The 25668-nt window shown below is 40.8% G+C and overlaps 1 protein-coding gene across 7 annotated transcripts in view; it reads left to right on the forward strand.

The window, feature by feature from the left end:
• ARHGAP26 (Rho GTPase activating protein 26) overlaps positions 1-25668 on the forward strand; it is a 422569-nt gene that overhangs the window by 246943 nt on the left and 149958 nt on the right. For all 7 annotated transcript variants that reach the window (XM_042938105.1, XM_042938115.1, XM_042938124.1 and 4 more), the window contains 5 exons: positions 426-491; positions 4815-4889; positions 18676-18763; positions 20400-20458; positions 21971-22076. In XM_042938105.1, coding sequence (XP_042794039.1) covers positions 426-491; positions 4815-4889; positions 18676-18763; positions 20400-20458; positions 21971-22076 — 394 coding nt within the window. The remainder of the gene's footprint in view (positions 1-425; positions 492-4814; positions 4890-18675; positions 18764-20399; positions 20459-21970; positions 22077-25668) is intronic.

Below are 25668 nucleotides of genomic sequence, written 5' to 3' on the forward strand. Positions count from 1 at the left end.
CTCTCTCCCCCTCTCCCCCTCTCCCCCTCTCCCCCTCTCCCCCTCTCCCCCTCTCCCCCTCTCCCCGTCTCTCTCCCCCTCTCTCCCCCTCTCCCCGTCTCTCTCCCCCTCTCTCCCCCTCTCTCCCCCTCTCTCCCCCTCTCTCCCCCTCTCTCCCCCTCTCTCTCCCTCTCTCTCCCTCTCTCCCTCTCTCCCTCTCTCTGTCCTTCCCCTGCTTGTTCTCTCTCAAAATAAATAAGCTAAAATAAATAAAAGAACTGTACCTGGTATACAGTAAATTCTCAGTGGATGCCAGCAAATTTTTTTTAATCATTCTTGTATGTGGCCTAAACCATGGGACTGATTGATCCTGGGTCTGTCAGGCCTTGTCCGAGGATGGTTTATGCATGACCAACAACCTGACAGCCCCTTTTTTCCTCTTCCAGCTGCACAGTTGGACAGCATTGGCTTCAGCATCATCAGGAAATGCATCCACGCTGTGGAAACCAGAGGTAAAGTTGTTCATCACATGGCATTGTTCTTGGTGAAGGTCATGTATCTGGTGAGGCGTCAGACCTGCTACCTGCTTCCTGATTTTGAGTGACTCAGTAACTCTCCAAGTGCCATTGTTGGTGTGTTTCCACGAGTCGTGTTGCTCTGAAGCAGAGGCCTTCGACCCATTTGCTGTCATCAGCCTCTTTGGCTGATACAAGAGTGTTTTCAACGCACATGTGTCAAAGATACGAGATAATAAGGAATCTAGTTACTGGAATTCAGTTAAAATAATGAAAAACATTTTTGTGATTTAATAATACATATACTTCTTTCTTACCACTTTAAATAACAAGTAATAGTGGTGGGTGTCATAATTGGCAAAATTCAGAAATACAATTGATCCTTGAATAATGCTGGAGTTAGGGGTGCTGACCTCCTATCCCCTGCCAGACAGTCAAAAATCTGCGTATAACTTTTGACTTCCCCCAAACACCTATTAACAGCCTTCTGTTGACTGGAAAGCCTTTCCTATAAGATAAACAATCAGTTAACATGTATTTTTTATGTTATATGTATTATACACTGTAATACTATAATAGAGTAACCTAGAGAAAAGAAAGTGTTAAGGAAATCGTAAAATATATATATAGTCCTATACTGAGTTTATCGAAAAAAGTCCACATGTAAGTAGACCTTTGCATTTCAAACCCATGGTGATCGAGGGTCACTTGTAGTGATATTTCAAGATGGCTATAGCAGTCTCAATGTGTTATGAAAATACCTGATTTCTGGCCAAGACTCAGGTATTGCTAACGCTGTGATTTGTGTCTTATTATGGAAGGAAATGTTTAATTTCAATTATAGGCTCATGAAAGTAAAGGTGTAATGGTTTTCCTATCTAAGTTTATTGACACCTGGAATTCTCTAGTGTACCCCCAGGGTCTTTGGACAACTGGTTAATAACCGTGCTTTGGGAAGCTAGTCCCTGGCGACTCTGCAGGTAGGCAGGAGTCAGGCCCCTGGTTTCCCGCAGCAGGGCTGTAGTCAGGCCCTGTCTGTAGCACATGGACCTAACCTGGGTCTGTAGGAGCAGAACAGAACTTTGCGATTAGGGAAACTGATTCCTCCCAATGGTCTCCACCACCGCCTCAGATGTTGCCACAAGGGCGATTTCTCAGTTCCAGCAGTTTGGAGCTTTGACTGCTCTGGTCTATTGTACCCCTGAGAAAAGCTGATGACTATCTTTCCTGTGAATTTGATTTGAACCATTGTCAAAGATGTGAATCTTACTATTCCACAGCCTCAGAACCCACCAGTCTTTTTTATTTGATTAAAAGAAGTTTTATCTTTTAAAGCAGGATCTATAACTCTGACTAGTTAAGAAATATAAGTATCTTTATAAAGTCTATGAGGCACTGAGTAGAAGGGGAGGGGAAAAAAAAAAAAAAAACTTAACTGTAGGAACCTCTCCTCCTACCCAGTCAGAAAGTGTTCTTTCCAAAGTAATTATTTTAATGTATGCTGAGATTTTATAAATGCGTATTTCTGCTATATCTTCCTTCAATGAAGAGTTAAGGCAGCTTGTGAAGATAAGTAAAATACAGTCAGAGAATATAAAGTAACAGTAGGTGAGATTTCTGGGAATTGATCTGGAGGAAATAAGGACATGGGCAGGTTGAGCCATAAAGACGTTTACACTGTGGTGTTAACGGGAAAAATCAGAAACTGGCCAAATGTTTCAAAAATTGGTTAAATCAACAGTAGTACATCCATGCGGTAAAAAGCTGTGAATCACTGTAACTGCAGTAGAAATACATTTATTGACATGCAAGGTTTTCATTATTATATATTAAATGAAAAACGAAAGCTATAAAACAGCCTGTACAGCATGAATCCACTCTGGGGATGGCAGGGGCTGGGGAGTTGCGTATATGCACAGGCATCCTTGACTTGTCAGTGGTCTCTCTGCTGTTCTTACTATCATCCCTTGATTTATCTACGTGCCTTAACTGCAGTTTCTAAATTTTTAAAGTATCTATTACTAAGGTAATTTTTCAATAGGTATATTAATTTTCATTTTAGAAGAAAAGAATGAGGAATAAGAGGTACAGGGTTAATAAAGGTAGAGGCATAAAATGGAGCCAAAACTAAGGTCAAAACAAAAATCCCCTCCCCTCCACTGTGAAATTCACACACTTGCCCGAGGTAGGCTACGTGTTTGTCTCAGTTTTCAGCAGCCAAACCAGCAATAGGGAAACATAATCATTTAAACCCCTTTGCAGAGCCTGTATGATAAATGCAAGCCTGTATCTCAGGGGGTCAACTTTTTATGATGTAAAACCAGAAAATACGCACAATAAGTTACAGAGGAAGAACAAGGTCACCAGTGGTTTGGTGTCCTCACCTCTGCCTCTTTGTCCCCTTCTCCTCTAAAATGAAAATGATGTGTTTTAACTTGTAAGAAAGTTTTCATTTGACACAAAAAGGAAAAGAGGACAATGTGAGTTAAATGCCATTTTAAGATAAATATTTGAAGGAAGTGGTTATTTTGCTACTGGAATGCATGTATGTACACACATTATTTGTGGTGACCAGAGTTGAACAGACCTCCCACACTTTGTGGGGTTCGTTAATCATTGTCCAGCGGGAGACAGTGCTGTATCCAGTTCTAGGAAAGGTCAAGGACAGAAGAAGTAGAGACCCTTGAGAAAGAACAAGCCCTTTAAGCCGCCACGTTACTGAATAATGGTTCTGCCATTAAGTAGCTTGAGGCCCATCCCTTAGTTTTAGACCAGGCTAGTCCCTAAGCCGTGCAGGCTGATGTACATGCTTTTATAGGCCCCTTTTAGCTATGAAATCCTGTCATTCTAGACCACTTCTTTTTGTTCATTAATTCTACATAGGCCTTGTTAGAGACATTGGAGAGTCAACCTTTTCCCAAATTTCTTCCAAGAAATTTTACTTTGCTCCCAAAGTAGTGGCCCTGAGGGAGTATGACACAGTGTTTTATTCATTCTGTCATGTATCATATAGAGATCTAGGTACTGGGGAGATAATGGTGAAGAAGACAGAATCACTGTACATAGAGTTTATATTGTGGTGGTTGGGAGAAAGACAAACAAGAAAGTAAATAAAAATGATGATTTCAGATATTATTACTTGCTACAAAGAAAGAATGGGAGGGGACTGGGCTTCATGTTGGTCATGAAATGCCTTAGATTGAACAGGTTGCAGTTCAGCGGATACCTGAATGATAAGATCTGGGAGAAGCATGTTCCACAGGAAGCCGCTGAGCAGAGGCTATGATATGGGGGCACAGGCTTGATGCGTTGGAGAAAGAGGAAGGCCAGTGTGGCTGCAGCAGAGTAAAGATGGTTGATGATGCAAAGGTGGGCCTCAGCTTAATCCTGCAGGGCCTTGTGGGCTGCAGTAAGTTATGCTTGTGGTCTAAATGCAGTGGGAGGCCATTGGAAGATCTTAAGGAAAGAGAGGGTTTGAACTGGTGCATACTTTAAGAAGTCCATTTTGGCTACTGGTTGGAAAATGGACCTCAGGAGAATAAGATGGGAAGCAGGAGACCAGTTAGGTTGGCGGTGTCAGGTATGATGTGCCTAGGGGTAACAGAAAAATCATTTCCAGTCACTTGGTTTAAATGGTCCCCTTTTGTAAATGGTACAGTAGTGATCCTATCCTTGCACATAAATGAACAAAGCACTCAGATGGGCTAGTTTTTGGTTCTTTAGGTGTTTGGAGGTAATCCCCTACTAGTTGAGTTGCACATTTACTTGGGTTGAATGAAGGTGATTCACCTTTTTGTTCACAAATGATGTTTACGTGGCAAATGATCTGATTTTCTAATTTCTCAGTCCTGGCGAACATTGTCCAAAGTTAAAGATGCACCCACACTTCTGTACTCTTATTCTGTATTTGAGAATAGATTGTAAAGCTTTTATTCTTTTCTACAGTATAAAATTTCTGTCATGTCAGTTTTGGCTTTTTAAATTGAAAAACCAGCTAAGTGTAACCTTTAAAAGTATATATTTTGCATCTTTCAAAACTCTTCAGATGCTGTGTTTGGCAAGAGAAGAGGAAGGTCTCTTTGCCCTCTGTTGACTGAACTGAACTAACACAAGGGCTGAAGTGTGCAGCACACCCGTGAAATCCTAGACAGCTGCACCAAATCCCACTCCTTCGCTAAGAGCAGAGCTGAGGGACAGGGGACTTTAATTAGAGCGGCTTTTAGAAGGACTGAGAAAATGAAAAAAAGTGCATCTGGCTGGGTTGGCTTGACTTGTGTTCTGACGTGCCTCTAATTAAATCATCACTGTTTCTTTCCTCAGGGATCAATGAGCAAGGGCTCTACCGAATCGTGGGGGTCAATTCCAGAGTCCAGAAGCTACTGAGTGTCCTGATGGGTGAGTGCAACAGTGGCTGTGTGAGGCAGGTCCCAGTGAGGTCGAGGGGACACCTCTGAAAAGTCACTAGTTGTGTAGGTATGAACAGCCTCTTGGGAAGGAATTGGGTGTCCGGGAGGGAATGCCCAGAAATCAGCTGCCCCACTCACCAGTTGTTAGGGATGTCGGCATTACTGGAAGAGGTACTTAGTGGGACTGGACAGAACAAAAAAATGGCAGGTCCAAGGCACCACACCCTCTGTTTATAGACTCAGCCACTGCCAGTCCAAGTGGTGCTCAGTCACTCATGTGACCACCACACCCTACTGTGTCTTTAATAGCTCATGACTCCCCCTGTCCTTTTTGGAGGCAGGCATTTAGTGGGGCACACCCAATGCCCAAGGAAGGGCATCCTTCTAGCCTGCAGAGGACCTCAGATCTCATGTTGCCTGTTGCCAAGAAGGTGTCACGTGACTGCCACGCAACATGTATATAAGGAGATAATTCCTGGATCATCTTTGCATCTAGATTTCAACGTAGACTCTTGTCATTTGAGCAGCAAAACCTCCCTTAGAGCTGGCTGGTATAAAATACAAAACCACTAGCTTCAAATGTGTAGTGTTTGAATCAAAACCCCATGAGCCCATGAGCCAATTTGCTTAGGCTGCAGATTTCCTTTATTTTTAGATGTGAATGCAGCCAGCTTCAGTGAGTCACATGGATTTAAATGGCAAACAGATCAGATTTCACAGATCAGTGGCTATTACTCATCCCCATGGAAGCCCAGCCATGCACTTGCAGAGATGGACTATCATTTAGGGTCCCTGCTCAGTGTCTGGGCAGGGACCCTTCTCTTGCCAGTATTTGTCTGTCTTGTTTTTTTTGTTTTTTGTTTTTGTTTTTTCCAGTTTCTGAAAATAGTTTTCATACGTAAGGAAATCTCCTCTCTCATGTTGACTAGAATGACTTTTCTCTATCTCTTTTTCTAGAGAGCTCCTTGCCTCTTGTTGGCAGAACCCTGTTGTGTTGCTAGGTACAGCGAGATCTTTTATTTGAAATTATGATTAGTGGTGAGGTGCCCTGCCACTGAGAATCTGGTTCTTGGTTCATATTTGCAGTGGGGATAGTTTTTTAATAAACTAAACTTTTTATTTTGAGATAATTTTACATTTGTATGCAGTAGAGAGATGTGTACCTTTAACTACTGTCCCCCAGTAGTAACGTCTTGTTACCCTCTAGTAGGAGATCACAGCCAGGATATTATATAGTCAAGATGTAGAACAGTGTCCTCACCTCAAGGATCCCTTGTGATGTCCTTTTATGGCCACACCCATCTGCCTCACCTGTCGCACCTCACTGCTTTCCCTAGGCTCTAGCACCTGAGAATCTATTTTTCATTTCTTTAATTTTGTTATTTCACAGTTATCTCAGTGGATTCATATGTAATCTTTGGGGATTGGCTTTTTTTTTTTTATTCAGCATAATACCCTTGAGATAATTTCAAGTTATTGGATCAATACTTGGTTATTTTTTTATTGCTGAGTAGTATTCCACTGTAGAAATGTACCCAGTTTGTTTAACCATGCACTTATTGAGGGACATCTGAGTTGTTTCCAGTGTGGAGAAGTTAGGAATAAAGCTGTGAACAGTTGTGCACGGGTCTTAAATGTGAATATAAATTTGTTTCTCTGGGTTGACTGCCCGTAAATTTAATTACTGATTGATCATTTGACAGTTGCTAAGTCCAAGATGGCAGAAGCATAGCAGGATCTGGTGGCTCCAGTGACATCTTTACCTTTGTTGGAGCCTTTTCCATTCCTTTATTCTGGCTTCTTGTTATCTCTGATCTCTGCTTGTCTTGGTATCGGCTATGTTGTCTGTGGGAATGTCCCACGTAGTCCAGTCTCAGCAGTTTTTGAATCTTATATCACTGAAAGAGAGTATCTTTCTTGACAGTTCATTGAGGACTTTGGTTGGTCAGCATGGGGCATGATTCATTTCTCAATTTCAGGGCAGTCACATGACTTAACAGCAGATGGATCCAGATGGCCTGGATCCTGTGCCTCTCTCTGGTGATGTTGGGGGAGTGTGGCCCAGAGGTGGAATAGGGAGGGGGTTAGACAGTAGAAGCCCGTGGACCAAGCAGGATAGTTAATAGATTGATGCAGGAGTGCTTTCCTGAAATAATGGCTGCTGGGTAGATAACAATAAAAGTATGTCCGTTACAGGTTTAACAAGATCAGATTGTAGTTTTAAGAGGGGACTGCTGGCTGCAATGGGGAGCATATATTTGACCGTGGAAAAGCATGGAGGAAGAAAACAGTGGAAATAATTAAGCCTCACATAGCCTATCAGGGATGAACCAAGTAGCTGCTCTGAAGTTAGGAAAAAAAGGCTCAAATGAAGAGAGAGAATCAGCAGGACTTTGTAACTAACTGGATATGGGGCAGAGAGATTTCATAGATGACAGATTATTATGTAAGGTGACACTAGTGAGAAGAAATATGACATTTTAGATGGGTTTGTTAGAAAAAAGAACCACTTTAGCTCACTTGTGCTAAGCAAAGAGAGGTATGAAAGGATCTTGTTTTTCTCACTTCTCTTAGTGACTCTCAAACAAGATATTTGTCCTGTTCTCTTCCTCAGTTTTCCTAGGGACAGACAAAATAATCATGAGCATCTGAGAAATGTCATGAAAAAATAATAACCAGCAGCTGAAAGTCACAAGGCCAGCTGCCCTGCCAGGAGCGCATTAGACATAGAGTAGAATTCAAACTGAGGCTCAACCAGAGCTGAGACATGACCCTAATACACGATCTCATCACAAGCGGAGAATGGTGTCAGTGGTTCTCAGTACCAGTGAAGGTGACCAGTTTGGATCTTGGAAGTGAGGAACCACCTTTTAGACCAGGGAGACTCCAGACCTAAAGGCAGAGCCCTGTCTGTCTTACGTTTTGTGAACATGCTATCCTCGTCATCCATTCTTGGTACTGGTACTAAGCTGGATTAGCCAAGAGTGTGAAATAAATAAGGCTCCTACACTGCAAAACCTCTCCGTGAGATGGCGGGGCAGAGTGCAAACCACTCATTTTACTACTGCTTTCCTCGTTATTGATTGGATGCCCCTATTAGGTGCCAGGCAATGTGTAAGATATGGAGTATTTTTAAGGTCTCTCACAAGTGCAGCAGTGAGTTTTTATTATTGAAAACATGGATTAGAAATAAGGAAAAACAGAATTGTTTTGATCACTTTGAGTTTATGTACTCCTGGTACACTGAGGGGCTTGAGGTTGGAAGAGGGATCTTAAGAGCCAGTGCTTTGAGAACTTTTTATTTCTCTTGATGAGGATTCCTTAAGAGAGCTTGTTGGAATTTCTTGTAGTACGTGTGGTATAGCCCGGTGCTAGTGTCCTACCAGAGCTACTCTTGATCATGTTCTCCCAGCAGTGGGGGTCCTTAGTCTGTGAAGAGTGAAAAGGTCTAAGGGATACTCAAAGGTTCTAGAAATAGTCTCTTCCATGTGTGAACTGTTGTTTTCCCCTCTCCCCTGAATGTTAAGACAAATTTTTCCAAATTTTAGCCCAACATTTTTAAATATAAATCAGCTCTGTGCTTGTTGATCACATGTCTAGTTTCTCTTCCTGTATGTTTCTGTATTAATTTTAAATAATTTTTCTCATTAAAAATCGAGTGGTGATTGTAGCAAATTTGGAGAGATACAAAAAGTAGAAAGAAGAAAATAAAAATCTTGCAGATCAGAATTTCATTGACCATTTTATCATACCTTTAAAATATATTCTATAATACAAAATGTTGATAAAGTTGGAATCACACTGTGCATGTATATTGCTTTTTAATAGGCTTTTTCCATCTAATACTACAGTCTCTTTTCAGATGTTATTCAAGTTCTTCTAGAGTATGATTTCTGAGGGGGGGTAGCATGTATTGTGTAGATCCAACTTTTTTTTAAGTGTGTTGATTTATTTTGAGAGAGATGGAGAGAGTGAGTGATGACAGGGGAGGGATAGAGAGAAAGAGAAAGAGAATCCCAAGCAGGTCCCACAATGTCATCACAGAGCCCAAAGCGGGGCTGGAACCTACAAACTGTGTGATCATGACCTGAGCCGAAACCAAGAGTTGGACGCTTAACCAACTGAACCACCCAGGCACCTCTAGATGCAAATTTTTTTTTTAAATCTTTATTTTTGAGAGAGAGAGAGAGAGAGAGAGAGAGAGAAGAGACAGCATGTGAGCAGGGGAGGAACAGAGAGAGAGGGAGACACAGAATCCAAAGCAGGCTCCAGGTTCTGAACTCTCAGCACAGAGCCCAATGCGGGGCTCGAACTCATGAACTGTGAGATCATGACCTGAACCAAAGTCGGCCACTCAACCGACTGAGCCACCCAGGCGCCCCTAGATGCAACTTTTTAATCAGCCTCCTATTCTTGGATACAAAGGCTGACTGCAATTTTTCATCATTCTAGAAACTCAGGTCAACATCCCCATTGAGGATGCAGAGGTTAAGAGCATGTATCTCAGAGTTAGACAAGTTGCAGTTGGAGTACTTATTCATTTGACTTTACATAAATTATTTAAACCTGTCGACTCTTGTTTCTCATCATCTATAATGATAACTCCTGCCTCTGCAATAATGTGAGGATTACACAAAAGATTCATATGGGTTGCTGAGTTGAGAGCCTCTGCGTGTTAGTAAATAAATGTTGGCTGTTTTTATTTTTAACTTACATATGCATGTTGAATGATTTCCCTAGGATTTAAAGATGTTGAACTGCTGGGTCAGGGAATGTACATGTTTTCAAGGCCCTTAACTGATATTCCCGAATTTGCTCTCAGCAGACGGCAGACCGCACCGCCACGTACCTCACGTCCTTGCCGTACTCGTATTACTTTTTTTGAATGTAAATTATAAATACAATTTTAATGCATCTCTTTTTTATTTAACTTGGCATTTCTGTAATTCTGGGTGAAGTTGGGCCTTCCCCTGTGTTTCCTGCAGATTTATATTTCTTTTCTACTGAATTGCCTGTTTTGTGTTCTTAGCCTGCTTTTCTATTGGTGCATCCATCTTGTGATGGTCAGAACTTTCTAGATACAGAGGCTATGTCACCAGTATTTTTTTCCCAGATTGTCATTTATCTTGAACTTTATTCATGGCACTTGTGGTTTTGTTTTTAGGAATATTTTATTTTATTTTATTTAAAAAAAAAAATTTTTTTTTAACGTTTATTTATTTTTGAGACAGAGAGAGAGCATGAACAGGGGAGGGGCAGAGAGAGAGGGAGACACAGAATCGGAAGCAGGCTCCAAGCCATCAGCCCAGAGCCCGACACGGGGCTCGAACTCACAGACCGCGAGATCGTGACCTGAGTTGAAGTCAGACGCTTAACCAACTGAGCCACCCAGGCACCCCTTTAGGAATATTTTAAATTTTTAACAAAGTCCAGTCTTGTATGAAATTAGTCCTTTTTCTAGATGAATTTTGCCTTAAAAGATCTCCATTCTAGGATTACAAAACTTTTTTGTTTTCTTTAAACCCATCAAGAATATATTTATGTAAAATGGAAACTCTCCATTTTCTCAAATACTTACCTGATTGACCAATAATCGTATAATGAGAAAATTCTTCCCCCCTCTACTACTTTTACCTATCACCATATAGTCAGTCCTTTATACATTTTGGGGTCTGATGAAAGCGTTTTTACACATATTTTTCCAAAGGAAAATAAATTGTTTTTTTGTTCATTATCCTGCAATTATCAATCTTTAAAGAAAAAGCTTATCTTAATTATTTTTAATCTTTCTGAAGTCTGTTTTTCTCCTGATTCTTTATATGTCAGCAAAAATTCTCAAAGTTGTACCCCATATCTGTGTGGAGGGCCATTGCCTATCATGTTGTTCCTGCAAGTTGATTTTCCTCAGGACTTCACTGAGTTCTGCCTAGTGGATATTCCTCTGGTGACGGGCAGAATGTTGACTGTGAACCTAATTGTGCTGTTGAAACTTCATTTCCCTTTTTTTGTGCATCTTGATTAGTATTTCACAATGGTGGTGAAGGAATTCAAATTCTGTGTTGATGTGGGTTTTTGTTTTCCTCATTCTGTAATTTTTTCCTTTTTAACTAATGTCTAAAGCAAGGTTAGTGCTGCAGAGAACACCTGGAAGGTGTTAAACTGCAAAGGTTTAAAGCACCAAATTACAATAGCATGCGTCACCCAGAGATTTCTGATCCCCACCATGAGCTGTCCTTCCTCACTCCTCTGAGATCTTGAATGTCTAGACAGACATTCTTTTTTCTGTGCCCTTCATTTTCCACGTCCTTGTACAGAGTAGCATAAATAAAACAAGAAAAGACTTCTTTCAGAAGAAATCCTAAATAGGATTCTTTATGTCATTCTTCATGACAACTTCTGAGATCTGAAGGCTTGCCTACTAATGATTGGAAACAGCCCCAGACTTTGAAGACTGTAGACTCACGGAAGCAGCAGAGCCATGCAATGCATTCCAGTTTTACCCATCAGTAAAGGAGAACAGACAGATGGTGCAGGACTGGGACATTGTAGACTGTTAGGATGAAGGATTGATTGCTATTAACCATAATCCTGAGTTCTCGGGTAACAGCCCAGATGCGAGCCCACCTTCCTCTCTGCCCATCCCACCATCACTTGTGCTTATTGGAATGCTGCAGGCAGGTTCTCAAAAGACAGGGATCTATCACAGTAAGAGCTTTTGGATCTTAGTATAGCAGTGGGTGTGGATACTCTGGATTCTTTTTTTTTTTTTTTTAAATTTTTTTTTTTAAACGTGTATTTATTTTTGAGAGAGAGCAAGACAGAGTGTGAGCTGGGGAGGGGCAGAGAGACAGGGAGACACAGCATCTGAAGCAGGCTCCAGGCTCTGAGCTGTCAGCAACAGAGCCAGACTCAGGGCCTGAACTCACGAACCGTGAGATCATGACCTGAGCCGAAGTTGGGCGCTTAATCAACTGAGCCACCTGGGCACCCCTGGATACTCTGGATTCTTAGGCACTAGATATAAAAACATACAAAAAAATATGAAAGTTATTAAGATGTATGACTTATATAATCAGAAAATACAAATTTACTTATCACATTGGTACGTATTAAATCTAGTCTTGAAAGAATTACCTATAGGGTAAATGAAGTCTAATTTACATAGTGGATAGTATATGTTTATAAACTTCCTTAAAGATGTTGTAGAGATGAAGAATGTGAGAGGCTCGAGAAGATTTTAAAGACAGTAAAGAAAATACAACTAACATTTGTACAAGCAGAGTAAGATCACGTGGTATTTCCTAAGGAATGACAGAAAAATCAGGGGAACAGACAAGAGCATCTAGAAATAGGACCCACACATATAGGGTCAATTGATCGTTTTTGTTTTTGTTTTTAGTTAAAGGAAGCTTAATTTTTTTAATGTTTTTTATTTGGGGAGGGGGCAGAGAGAGAGGGAGACACAGAATCTAAAGCATGCTCCAGGTTCTGAGCTGTCAACACAGAGGGCTGTGACACTTGGAGGGCTTGAACTCGCGGACTGTGTGAGATCATGACCTGAGCTGAAGTCGGATGCTTAACCAGCTGAGCCACCCAGGCACCCCGGTCAATTGATGTTTGATAAAGGCGTCAAGATAATTCAGTGGGGAAAGGATAGTCATTTCAGCGAATGGTACTGGTGGGAGAAAATCCATATGGGAGAAAAATAAATCTTTGTCTTAGACTATATATAAAAATTAACTCAAAATGGATCATATTCCTAACTCTAAGAGCTAAAACTACAAAACTTGTAGAAGAAAACAGAAAATTTTGGTGACCTTGGTTTAGAAAAGATTTCATAACTAGAATACAAAAAGCTGGAAACATAAAAGGAAAAACGTATAAATTAGAGCCAAATAAAAAACTTAAGCTCTTTAAAAGATATTAAGAAAAAGAAATGGCAAGCTACAGATGAGAAAAGTTTTGCAAGATGTGTATCTGGTAAATGACTTGTATCCAGAACATATTAAAAATAACTCAAGTAATTGAGTAATAAGAACACAACCAACTCAGTTTTAAAAATGGGTAAAAGATTTGAACACTTTACCAGAGAAAATTTACAAATGACCAAAAAGTGCAAAAAAAAGATGAGCACCATGATTAGTTCTTAAAGAAAAGGAAATTTAAAACATAAATTATCCTTTCATGCCTACTAGAATAGCTAAAATTTCAAAATTAGACACCTGACCATATCACATGCTTATGAAGAGGTTGCTGTAGGAAAGCCAAATGACCCACCTGTTTTGGAGAACAATTTAGCGATTTCTGTTGAAGTGAAACGTACTTACTATATGACCTACTCCTACCATTTTTTACCCAGTTTCACTACTAGGTATTGACCCAAGAGGTGAAATTATAATCCATAGAAAGACCTGTATGTAAATATTTATACCAGCTTTGTTCCTAACAGTAAAAACTTGGAAACATACCTAATGTCCATCACCCAATGAATGGATGAACAAATTGTGGCAGATCTGTAAACTGAATGCTACTCAGTGATGAAAGGATTGAACTACTGGTACATATAACAGCTCAGATAGATTTCAAGAGTATTAGGCTTGGTGAAAGTGGTTGCCAGGGCTGGCGGTGGAGGGAGGGGGTTGATTTACAAGGGCACAGGGGTATTTTGTGGGTGATGGAAATGATTTTTATCTTGATTGTGGTCGTTACATGACTGCATACGTTTGTCACAAATGGAAGTGGGTGCTCAAAAAGGGTGAGTGTACTCCATGAATTTCAAAAACACACATAGAAGATTCTCAACCTTCTTCCTCATTAAAAAAGGCAAATTAAAAACATGACCTTTTTTTCCCCACCTCTCAGTTTGGCTGACATCAAAGTTTTGGATGTTGTTGTCAATGATTTGGGGAAGGAGTCACTCTGAAATCTCATGGGACAGCCTCTGAGGGTAGTTGAGGAATATCTTTCACATTTAAAAATACGTGTACTTCGGGGCGCCTGGGTGGTTCAGTCGGTTAAGCGTCCGACTTCAGCTCAGGTCACGATCTCATGGTCTGTGAGTCCGTGAGTTCGAGCCCCGCGTCGGGCTCTGGGCTGATGGCTCAGAGCCTGGAGCCTGCTTCCGATTCTGTGTCTCCCTCTCTCTCTGCCCCTCCCCCGTTCATGCTCTGTCTCTCTCTGTCTCAAAAATAAATAAATGTTAAAAAAAATTTAAAAAAATAAATAAATAAAAATACATGTACTTCTTGAACTGGAAATTTCACTTGTAGGATTTTTTTTCCTAAATGTAAGACAGGTACAAGGAAACAGTAGTTGATATCGCTGTTTCTCATAGCAAAACCCAGGGAACAGCCTCATTTGCCTCACAGAGGACATCAACTGTGGTGCAGGGACAGACTGTGAGGTAGATAAATTTATGTGCCGATAAGCAACAATTTCTTAAGATTCTGTTAAATGAACATAGTGTACAAAGTGACATATACAGTGTACTTCTGTTTGTTTTTAAAAAGCTGTAGGTATTTATGCGTGCGCTTGTGTGTGCATACACTGTTAGAGATATTGGAGCTGATCAGGATGACATTTCTGAGACAATTTCTGCTTGTAACCACTGCTTCCAGTCTGTCTCCTATTTTTCTCAATTCATGTGGTAGTAGGTTCAGGAAGAAATACTCATGTTTCACTTTCCCCAGAGGCTGCCTTTCTGTACCTTGGTCTCCTCCTCTAGCTTAGGTCCATTTACCATGCATTGCAGTGGTGAGGTCGCATGGTGGAGAGACATGTACTGAGTTCAGAAGAAAAGTGTAATTATGTCCTTGGCTCATATTCGGATGCCACCAGGAAGCTCTGCTAGGTGAAGGGGGAGCATCGGTAAGGGAGGTGTGGAAATTGGCAGCACTTTCTGACAACGAGGTGGTTTGGGAGGCTGTCTTCAATATAGTTTGGATATTAAATTAAAATGGATGTCCTCAAGTTATGAGCCTTGCCTCTTCGGTGCTATAAAAAGCCCTTTGGCCGGGCTGTAATTTGACTCTCCTCTCTGTAATGTTACACAATATTCCTATGGTTACAGAGCCTGAATAAGTGGAAGCTAATCATTAGTTTGCTAAATGTGGTCCCATGGAACAGTTCATAACTCCCAGACCTGCCAGCTGCTGCTCGTTTAGTGTCGTGCTCTCTCCTTGGGTAGAAGTTGGTTTGTTCCTGCGAATAATGTACAGTAACAGTTGTCTCGCGTCCAGGAGCCGTGCGCTATGGCAGCCCTCCATGTGGCTCAGGGATGGGGATGGGAAAAAGGTCAGACTAAGCAGAGTTTTTTGGTACATACTCTTCCACAGGAAGAAACCATTAAGGGAGTAAGAGATGACAAAGCAAGAAAAGAATTAAAGCGGCAGACGTTTTGGACATTGGGGTTCACTTTTCAGAAATTTGCTGTGATAGAACTCTGGAGTTGACCATTCTGTGACCCTAGAAATAAAATTGCGCTCTCTAGGTTGTTCAGTGTTTGTTCTGTGTGGCAAGACAGACTTCATTAATGCCCAGGGTCACCTGCAAAGGCGTTTGCTGCCTTTAAGGGCCAAAGAGTTGATAAGCTGGGGTCTTTTCTATCTCATGTAATATGTATCAGGGGAACATACTGAGAGCAGTCAGTACTGGCTGGATTTGTGCCCTTACCTGGGGATTAGAGCCTAAATCCTTAATCTACTCATAATTATTTGGCCTCTTCCTACTAGAATGAAAGTGGGTTCTTTCCCAGTAAATGGAAAATCCATTGTGCCCACCTGTGACTCATTCCTCCTTTCCAGCTGAATGGCTGTTGACTCTGTAGGAGAAATCTCTTTTTCCTTTGAGACTGTCCAAAAAGAGTCCAGTGGCTGTCTCTGCTCACCTGCTGTATCATTTAGGTCTCTTTGGATTATTCAAAAAAACAAACCAAACAAACAAACAAAAAAACAAAAACCTGACCTTCCCTGGCTTAAGGAAAAAGGGAATTTATTGGCTCATATGACTAAAAAAGTATGGCGATATATACAGACTCCACCCATATCATCCAGACCACCTGTCTCTGCTTCTCTCGTCTCTGGCTTCGTCTGTCAGACTTGACTCTGAGGATCTAGATGGTGGCACCTAGCACAGTTGGATAACCTTGCAGGTAAGACCAACAGGGAATAGCAGACAGGCTTCCCCTTGTCTTCCAGGAAAGTCCTGAAGTTCATTCTGATGCAGCTGGCTTAGGTATTGGGCTAATCCCTGAACCAGCCATGAGGCCAGAGAGATGCTGGGATTTGATCGGTCTGTCTAAATGTTATCCTGAAGCTCCCTGGAAGCTGGAGCCTTCCCCCAGGCACGTGCAGTAGGAACCAGAGAAGAATAACAGCGTGATGGAACATGAGGCACTGTGCAAAAGGAAACAGGAGCGAGTGTTGGGAGGCAAATCACTAACTAGTCTTGTGTATGAAGAAGCTGGATTCTGTCTTCAGTTTCCTGAAGGACATTACTTCCGACCACGTCAACAGCAGTAAGGTGGGGCCCTATTGGTTTGTGAAATCATTCATACTCCCCAGCCTCTGCCTCTTATTTTTATTTACCTATGGGCTTCCCAGGAAGACTAACCATAGGAGTGGTCCCTCCCTTAATAATACATGCTCCTTTAAAATACACACCTTGATTTAGTAGTCTACACAAGAGGAGACAAGAAATGATAAGGATCCATTGTAATTATGGTGGTCCCCATTGCACTTCTCGGCATACGGTGGTTAAAAAAGTACTTATAAAAGTAATGGAATACCACTTTCTTACACCATACACAAAAATAAACTCAAAATGGATGAAAGGCCTCAATGTAAGACAGGAAGCCATCAAAATCCTCAAGGAGAAAGCAGGCAAAACCTCTTTGATCTTGGCCATAGCAACTTCTTACTTAACACGTCTCCGGAGGCAAGGGAAACAAAAACAAAAATGAACTATTGGGACATCATCAAAATAGAAAGCTCTGCACAGCGAGGCAAACAAGCAGCAAAACTAAAAGGCAGCCAACAAAATGGAAGAAGATATTTGCAAATAACATATCAGATAAATGATTAGACTCTATGAAGAACTTATGAAACTCAACACCCAAAACACAAAGAATCCGGTGAAGAAATGGGCAAAAGACACGAATAGACACTTCTCCAAAGAAGACATGCAGATGGCCAACCGACACATGAAAAAATGCTCAACATCACTCATCATCAGGGAAATACAAATCAAAACCACAATGAGATATCACCTCACACCTGTCAGAATGGCTCACATTAACAACTCAGGCAACAATAGATGTTGGCGAGGATGCGGAGAAAGAGGATCTCTTTTGCACTGCTGGTGGGAATGCAAACTGGTGCAGCCACTCTGGAAAACAGTATGGAGGTTCCTCAAAAAAATAAAGTAGAACTACCCTATTACCCAGCAATTGCACTACTAGGTATTTATCCAAGGGATACAGGTGTGCTGTTTTGAAGGGACACATGCACCCCCATGTTTATAGCAGCACTATCAACAATAGCCAAAGTATGGAAAGAGCCCAAATGTCCATCGATAGATGAATGGATAAAGAAGATGTGGTATGTGTGTGTGTGTGTGTGTGTGTGTGTGTGTGTGTGTGTACACACACACACACACACACACACACACACACACACAATGGAGTATTACTCGGCAATCAAAAAGAATGAAATCTTGCCATTTACAACTACGTGGATGGAACTGGAGGGTATTATGCTAAGTGAAATTAGAGAAATACAAAAGTCATATGACTTCACTCATATGAGGACTTTAAGAGACAAAACAGATGAACATAAGGGAAGGGAAACAAAAACAATATAAAAATAGGGAGGGGGACAAAACATGAGACTCATAAATGTGGAGAAAAAACTGAGGGTTACTGGAGGGGTTGTGGGGGGGTGGGCTAAATGGGTAAGGGGCACTAAGGAATCTACTCCTGAAATCATTGTTGCACTATATGCTAACTAATTTGGATATAAATTTTTAAAAATAAAAAATAAAATAAAAAAAAAGTAATGGAATAAAGTCATAGTATAGAAAGTATAAAAACGATTATAGTTCTAACACTTTAACCCAATCACTATTTTAATTTTAGACTATTTCCTTTCAGCCTTTATTCCTATAAGTTTCTCACAAACTTTTAAATCTTGGTGTGTTTTTTTGTTTTTGTTTTTTTGTGTTTTGCTTGATATTGCATGATAAGCTAGGCATTGTCCATAGTGTTACGTGGTTAGCATTATCATGTAAATGCAACATAATATTCCATCGGGGAGACATGCCAAAGTTAATCATTCTTTCATCATTGAACATTTAGGTTATCTCCTTTTAAATTTTTTTCTGCTGTTGAAAAGCGTTAGTGTGTATTGAACATTTCTGGGGTATGTAACTTAAATCTTGCTTTATCTTATTTCCTGAGGCCAGATTGTGAGAAGTGGGATTACAGCTTCAAAGGGTATAAACATTTTTATGACTCGATACATATTGCCAAATTGCTTTTCAAAACTATTGCATTTTATCTCTTCTGCCTCCAGCAATTTATGAGAGGATCATTTCACTGCATTTTTGCCGTCCATAGACATTTGCATTTTTAACCATGTTCTTAGCCCACAAAAAAATAGGTGTTGTTTTGGTTTTAATTTGGATTTCTTTGGTTAATAGGGAAGCTGAATGTTTTTAGTATTCTTGTGTTTAGCTGTATTTTCTGCTCCTCTTTACACATGGTCTTTTCTTCTTTTCAGACCCCAAAACTGCTTCTGAGACGGAGACTGATATCTGTGCCGAATGGGAGATAAAGACGATCACTAGTGCTTTGAAGACCTACCTAAGGTAGGGGCTTTTCATTTGCAGGGCAGGGTGCCAGCTTGTTATCATGCAATCAGGAAGAAAGCAGTTTTATTTTCAGCCTCCAGAGAGCTGCTGGGTGGGTGTCTGAGATGTGGAAACAGCTCATGTGTGGGTGCAATTAGCTCAGCTGGTCACACCAGTTGTAAGTCCTCTGTACTTGATGGGGTGCCATTGTGCGATGGTGCCATTGAGTGATTCAAGAAGCTTTGCTTTTTATGACAAGCCACTATGAGAATCAGCCTTTAACAGAACCTAAAATAGGCTCTTTCCTGAAATCCCCAAATACTCTATTAAGAAAAGAAGGAACTGCGTATCTCATTCTGTTGACAGTGTGACTACATGTCCTCTGTATTTTGGTGGTTTTGTGCCTTGTACAGATTGACTGTGTTGCTGACATTGGCCATTAAGTAGAGGACTTAACGGGTGTCCCTTTTGACTCCTTCTCTTACGTTGGAAAACATTCCTTTATTGAAGAGACTCCTTTTCTTTTAACAATATATGTCCTATTCGTCCTACGTCCCTGCCCCTCCCTTGGTTATTAAGGGAATGGGTGAGTCAAGCTGCCTTCATATTGGTTTCATGAAGTGACCAAAACTTATGCTGGACTTGAAGGCTAGGGGAGGGTCCAGTGTTCAACAAAGAAGAGAACTACACTCATGAATTACAAAAGCATTTGTTCACATTTTGCGAAGATTGATTTGGCTCAAAAACCAAGGAGAGCAATAGGAAAGGAATGAGTGATGCAGGTTTTATTGGCTATTGGGGAATTGATGGAAGGATCTTGAAGTCATGAGTAAGATGTAATGCTAGTGATTATCAAGAGTCAAATGAGGAGATCCAATGAGAATAAAATAAAATCTGAGCCAAGAATAATTTATAGTGTGTTGAGAAGCTTATTTGGACTGTCAGAAAAAAAGCTGAAGTTTACAGTTAAGCATACTGAGTAAACATATTCTTTAAACATTCATACCACAAATACTACCATTGTAGTTTATACAAAACTATATTACAGAGGTTTGTATTTAGCACTGACCTTCTGGATGTTGATAGTAATTAGCTAATAAACAGTAAGTATAAAACATTTAAAAAAACAGATAAAATTTGATTATATCGTGCCTAACGTTAGGGGATCTAGCCCTTTGGCATTCTGGAGAAACACTCGGTTGTGAATTGGTCACAAAAACACAGAAGTCTCTCATAGTGTTTCCAGAGGAACTGATTGTAATAACAAGCTGCTGGGGAAGACAAGAGTTTAAGCACAGGTAATTGCAAATGTTTAGTTAGTTGCCTTTTTCTCAGACACCTCTTAAAAGGCTGTTGTCAATGGGTGAGTCACCGACTGAAAGGGAAATCTCTTGGTTTGTGCTAGACTTTCACATTAGCACTTTCCTGGTTGTAACTAGGAAACATAGTTGCATCCATTCCCTTTGAAAAGAAAGAGTGAAAATGTCATGTGAAATCTCAGGACCCTTTCAAAAGGGAAACTCAGTTGGACTAAGCTGAGTTGCTGTTGTGTCCCTTGATCTTTGTCTCTATACAGTTGGGCAGCATCTAAGCCATGATTTGTAGAGTGTGATTGTTTTTATGAAGCTGACTTGTGTATATCCTTTTATCCCAGAATGCTTCCGGGACCACTCATGATGTACCAGTTTCAAAGAAGTTTCATCAAAGCAGCAAGTAGGTTTTCTTTTTGTCACAGTTGTAAGAGGGAGAGGGATAGATTTTTCTATTTCAAAGAACAGTCAGTATCCCAAAATAAATACTTTCTACCCTTTATATTTTGCGTGTAAACTACCAACATACGTGCTCATGAGGTAGACACAAAATAGAGATGAAACTAAACTAGGATTGTCAAGGGCCTTGCTACCATGTTGAATTTACAGTTGAGAGGAATTTCAGAAGTGTGTTTTGGGGTTGGGGGGAAGAGAGAAAAGCAAGTTTGGCTTTCTAATTTTGATTATTGGAGTTCTAACTCCTTGGGTTGTTTCCCAGCCCTTGAGTAGCATTTTGCAGAATGAATCAGAGTTCGCACATTACCTAAATTGAGCATTGGAAGTGTTTCCTTGAATATGACACCATTTATATAACTTCCCAGTCCTCTTTCCATCATGGCTTCCATTTACAGCTTATGATCATTCTTCAGCTATATCGTCCAGGCCCCTTGCGTCATATCACTGGTATTAAAATACATAGGGATTAGGTGCAAGCTACCCTAAATATACTGGAATCTGTCGACGTGGGGCAGGGCTCCTGTAAGGAGCAGTAAGATTCTCTATCAGATTTAAATCTGGCATGAGTCTCCACCGTGTTATTATGTCGAGAGTTTCTGTGCCTCTCTCTGCTTCCTTTGAGCCTTCAGAGTCCATTTACCCTGGTAGCCACTACTGGCCTAATTGATTAATACCTAATGTTCTGATGGCCTTATCTTCTCAAGTTGTCTCCTTAAAAGAGGGAGGAGAAAGACTTGAGAGAAAGCTGGGAGTGAAGATCATGTTTATGTGATTTCTTTCTCCGAGAAATTCCAAACCTGTAGCAGCCATTCTCTAATTAAACCTCACATCAGTCCTATAAATAGGTGTGGTGAGCACTATCATTCTGTCTCCCAGAGAAATGAAGCCACTTGCCCAAAGTCAGCCGAGCCATGGCAGGCCAGGATTGAGATTACAGGCTGGCAGAAAGATTTACATATTTTACCAGCCATTTCTTCTACCAGGCTGGTTGGTTGTCATGCATGAATTGAGAACAACCGGACGTTACCTTTGATTTGTTGGATGCTATCTTGAGGCGTTGTTTTGATACTTGAGACCCTTGTAATGTTGTTCATGTACAATTTGTTTATCATTTGACAAGTGCATAAAGTTCCTCCCTTCCTTGAAATGAAGCCGTCATTCTAGGAAGCCAGCTGCTACCAAGTTTCTGCCTGCTCTGAGTGTGCAATTGACTGGCTCCATTTCGTCCTGTCATCATTTTGGCTTGAATTCTCTGACGGTCATTTTTTTAATAAACTGCTACAAGAAGCATCATTAAAAACACTTCTAGATCTAGTCATGAGTGAGGAGAACAGGATCTTAAACCTTTGAGAAGTCCTTGGTCTCTTAGGGCCCAATCTTTGATTTCCTTTGATTTTTGTCTTGTAATCTGATTTGCCTGTGACACTGATCAAATACTACCTCCTTCTTTCCTTTGCAGAACTGGAGAACCAGGAGTCTCGAGTCTCTGAAATCCATAGCCTTGTTCATCGGCTCCCAGAGAAAAATAGGCAGATGTTACAGCTGCTCATGAACCACTTGGCAAAGTAGGTTTGACACCGAATGCTGCCCTTTTATCACCCCTAGGAAGTTCATGTCTTAGCGCTAAAGCTGGTCTCAATGCTGCTTATGTTTCCCTCTCCCTCTATTGCATCAGGTATGCCGGAGGCTTAGGAAAGAAATGTGTGAAATGTTCACTGCAGTGGATAACAGCACCAAATGCCAGCTGATCTTTGCAGAGGAGGCTGGGGAAGTGCCCATGATATCGGGCCACCAGGCAGAGTTGTCAGGGGGCTTTTGCTCTTGTCACGATCAAGGGCAAACAGGAATATGTCATCTGAGATAACTGGGTCACAAGCAGAGTTTCCAGGAGTTCTCTGTCCTTGTGATAATCAGAGACAGAAAGGAATATGTTGTGGGTTTATAGACCTGGGATTTGGAGTAAAGAGGCCTGGGTTCTAGAGTTGATTGTTCTTAACAAGCCACTTTATGAGTACTGGACAAGCCACAGAACCTCTCAATTCCTTAGTTTCTTCATCTGTCAGATGAATGGATAGTAGGCTCCCCTTTAACTACAATGTCATTGATTTGAAAAGTAACATGTATTAAAGCCTAGAGAATAAAGGAATTTGGCAAGTGCCCACTTCCCCTCCAAGATCATCAAAGCATTCCGCAAGAGGCCTGATTTTCCTGCTAAGAATATTTACTCTTGGAATGGTTTTGAATTTGTGTACTTGATATTGCTAGACCCTTTTAGGAATGGCCTTCCTGATTTCCCTTGCTGTGTCAGTGACTACATGTATGTATGTTCTAACCTTCCACTGACTTTGATGAATGTCTTTGGAGACTGGCGTATTAAAAAAGAGTGTAACAGCTAACTTAAACCATTAAGCCCTACATTCTACTGAACTGATTGATGTGTTATACATTTGGCCCTTTCCCACACTTTCCTCATGCCATTAAGTCAGGTCTTTGGGATAAGTTGATAGTGAGCTGAGGAAGATTATACCGGTTTGTTTTCATATTTCTACCAAGCACTTGATCCTACCATTTGGGGAGAGAGTGTACGTGTTACCATGAAGATTTCTGCAGATCTTAATTATGAAGAAACGAGAGTGTTTAGCATGTTGGTCAGAAGCAATTAGGCAGAGTCCAGGTTTGCTCCATTATTGGTCACATGTATTTTTTCCAGCGCCGTATTGGAACTGCGTGTTCAGAAACAATTAAGCATAGCAGAGAACATGCAAGGAGAATGCCCAAAAAGTGTCAAAGAATTCTGATGAAGTGTGTTTAAAATAATGGGAATTGGGCTTTCAAAAGTAACTCCACGTGCTCAGAGATGACGGTTTGGTGCCTCTTCCACACGACCCAGTCAGGCATTTGTTAAATGGAAAAGCTGTTTTAGATCTTAATTGCAAAACTTTGCACACTTGAAGGGCCTTTACTGAAACAGGCAGTTGCGGATACGTACTCCAGCCAAGTATGTGTGGGGATCCTCGTGGCTGTTGTATGGCCACTAGGTTTTGAGCCTCCTGGGAGCAGCTGGAGGAGAAGGCTTAGCAACCGGCTGACAGCGGTGGGCTTTTCAAGCTTTGGAGTTGTGATGAGAGCTTAATTGGACTGAGTATGATGGAGAGTAAATGGTGATCCAGCAGAGCCAGTACTGAATTTGCCCATTATAAAACTTCCCTGAGGACTGAGCCTGTTTATCTCCTACAGGGTAGTTTGCTTTCTCCCTCTTGTCCAACTTACCACTCTCAACCCCATTAAATTCAGTTCATCTTTGTCCCTGAACTAACAAGGAATACACCTATAATATGGAAGTGACAGCTTGACCTTGGCTTTTTGTCTTCTAACCAATTTAAACCAAGTTTGTTGTTGGAGTTAGTTATAGTATAGCATTTATGGAGCATTATGCCTTGTTTTTGATACCTCACTGTGATTTTCTTTGGTTCTATGAGCTTATGTGGTTTTTTGTTGTTGTTCATTTAATCGTTAAAAGAAATCTACATAGAGACTGCAGAGTGACTCAGAGCTGATGTTACAACACACAGACTCAGGTTCTCAGCAGGCTGTGTTCTTGGTCTCAGAAGATGGGGATTTAAAGTGTCTTGGAGGAGATGGGTATAAATGAGCATTGCTGAATCCAGTAAGGAGTATTTATTTAGTTCTGAAAAAATGCTTTGGCACCCAGAGGAGTTCTCAGATTCCACTTAAATGCTGTATGCTCATTTACAGCGCTGTCCCATTTTAAAATTGACCAGGAGAGGCAAGTTAACTTGGAATAAGGAGTTTGTCTGTTTAGTTCCAGTTTTCTCAGTTTCAGACTTAACCTCGGATATGCCTCATCTGTTGTTCCTCTGGTCCACTTACTTAACACTCAGCTTCCTTCCTAAGTTTTGGTTTCAAGGCTGGATCTGCTGGAAAACTCGTGTTCACTTCTCTCCTTACCTACTGTGTTTGCCCTGTGCCTCTCAGGAGTCTGATTCAAAGGGAAGACATTTTGTATTGTGTATTTCTTAGAGTGCTTTTTTGAAGTACTTTCCAAAATTGATTTATTTTCACTGTGGAGGGAGAGTTAAGACATTTTGTATTTAATCCCATGTAGAAATGTGTTCAGAGGGGATAAAAGTCTTAGAGGAGGATATAGTTACAAACTCAAAAAGCCTTCAAGCAAATGATTACCAGGGAACATCCAAATCATAGAGCTCTTGGGTTTGTTTCAGACCTCAGGGGGAACGTAAAAATTACAGGCAACTATGCACACATTTTTGTTGTTAAAGCTTAAATCTATGATAATTAGGTGTTTTCTTATTGGATCCTGGAATCTAGTATACAATCTGGAGCCATGTGCCTAGTCACATGCCCTCAAAGCACAGTTAGACTCACCTGGGCTGTGTTTACACTTGACATTGGGGGACCACACCCCTGCTCTACTAAATTGAACTCTGTTTGGGAATCTGCACATCTGGTTCATTTCCCAGGTAATTATGATGCAAAGAGTCTTTTGAGAACCACTGACCTAGAGAATGGGCCACATGCAGGGGTTTTCTAGGAGAGAGAAATGGCATTGAGTGGAATGGATTGGGATTTAACTAAGTATTAGACTTTGGCTCAAGCATCCGACTTTGGCTCAGGTCATGATCTCACCATTTGTGGGTTCAAGCCCCACATCAGGCTCTGTGCTGACAGCTTGGAGCCAGCTTCAAATTCTTTGTCTCCTTCTCTCTCTGCCCCTTCCCTGCTCATGCTCTCTCTCTCCCCCGCCCCTCAGAAATAAAATAAACATTAAAAAAAATTTTTTTAAAAAGGAAATAGGACAAAGAACCTCCAAGAAGTGAGTTTAAAAAGGAGATTTTTATAATGAAATTACTAAAAAAATCCAGTTTTGATTTCCCATATTCTTACAGTTTGGCACTGCATTAAATTGAGTTTCAGCAAATGACTTTGTTTTAAAATCATGCATAAAGCCTTTTTAATAATAGAAAACTAAGCTGGCTGTGGGGCCTTGTGGAAATTAATCAGTCAACCTCTTGAGCCTCAGTTTTCTGAGTTCCCTTCTAATCATGTGATTCTGTGTCTTCATCAGGTAGAAGGGGTGGAAAAGAGAAGACATCCCCATATTAGAATTGTACAAGG

This window comes from Panthera leo, chromosome A1 (assembly GCF_018350215.1).
Source record: "Panthera leo isolate Ple1 chromosome A1, P.leo_Ple1_pat1.1, whole genome shotgun sequence".
In the NCBI taxonomy this organism is placed as follows: Eukaryota; Metazoa; Chordata; class Mammalia; order Carnivora; family Felidae; genus Panthera; species Panthera leo.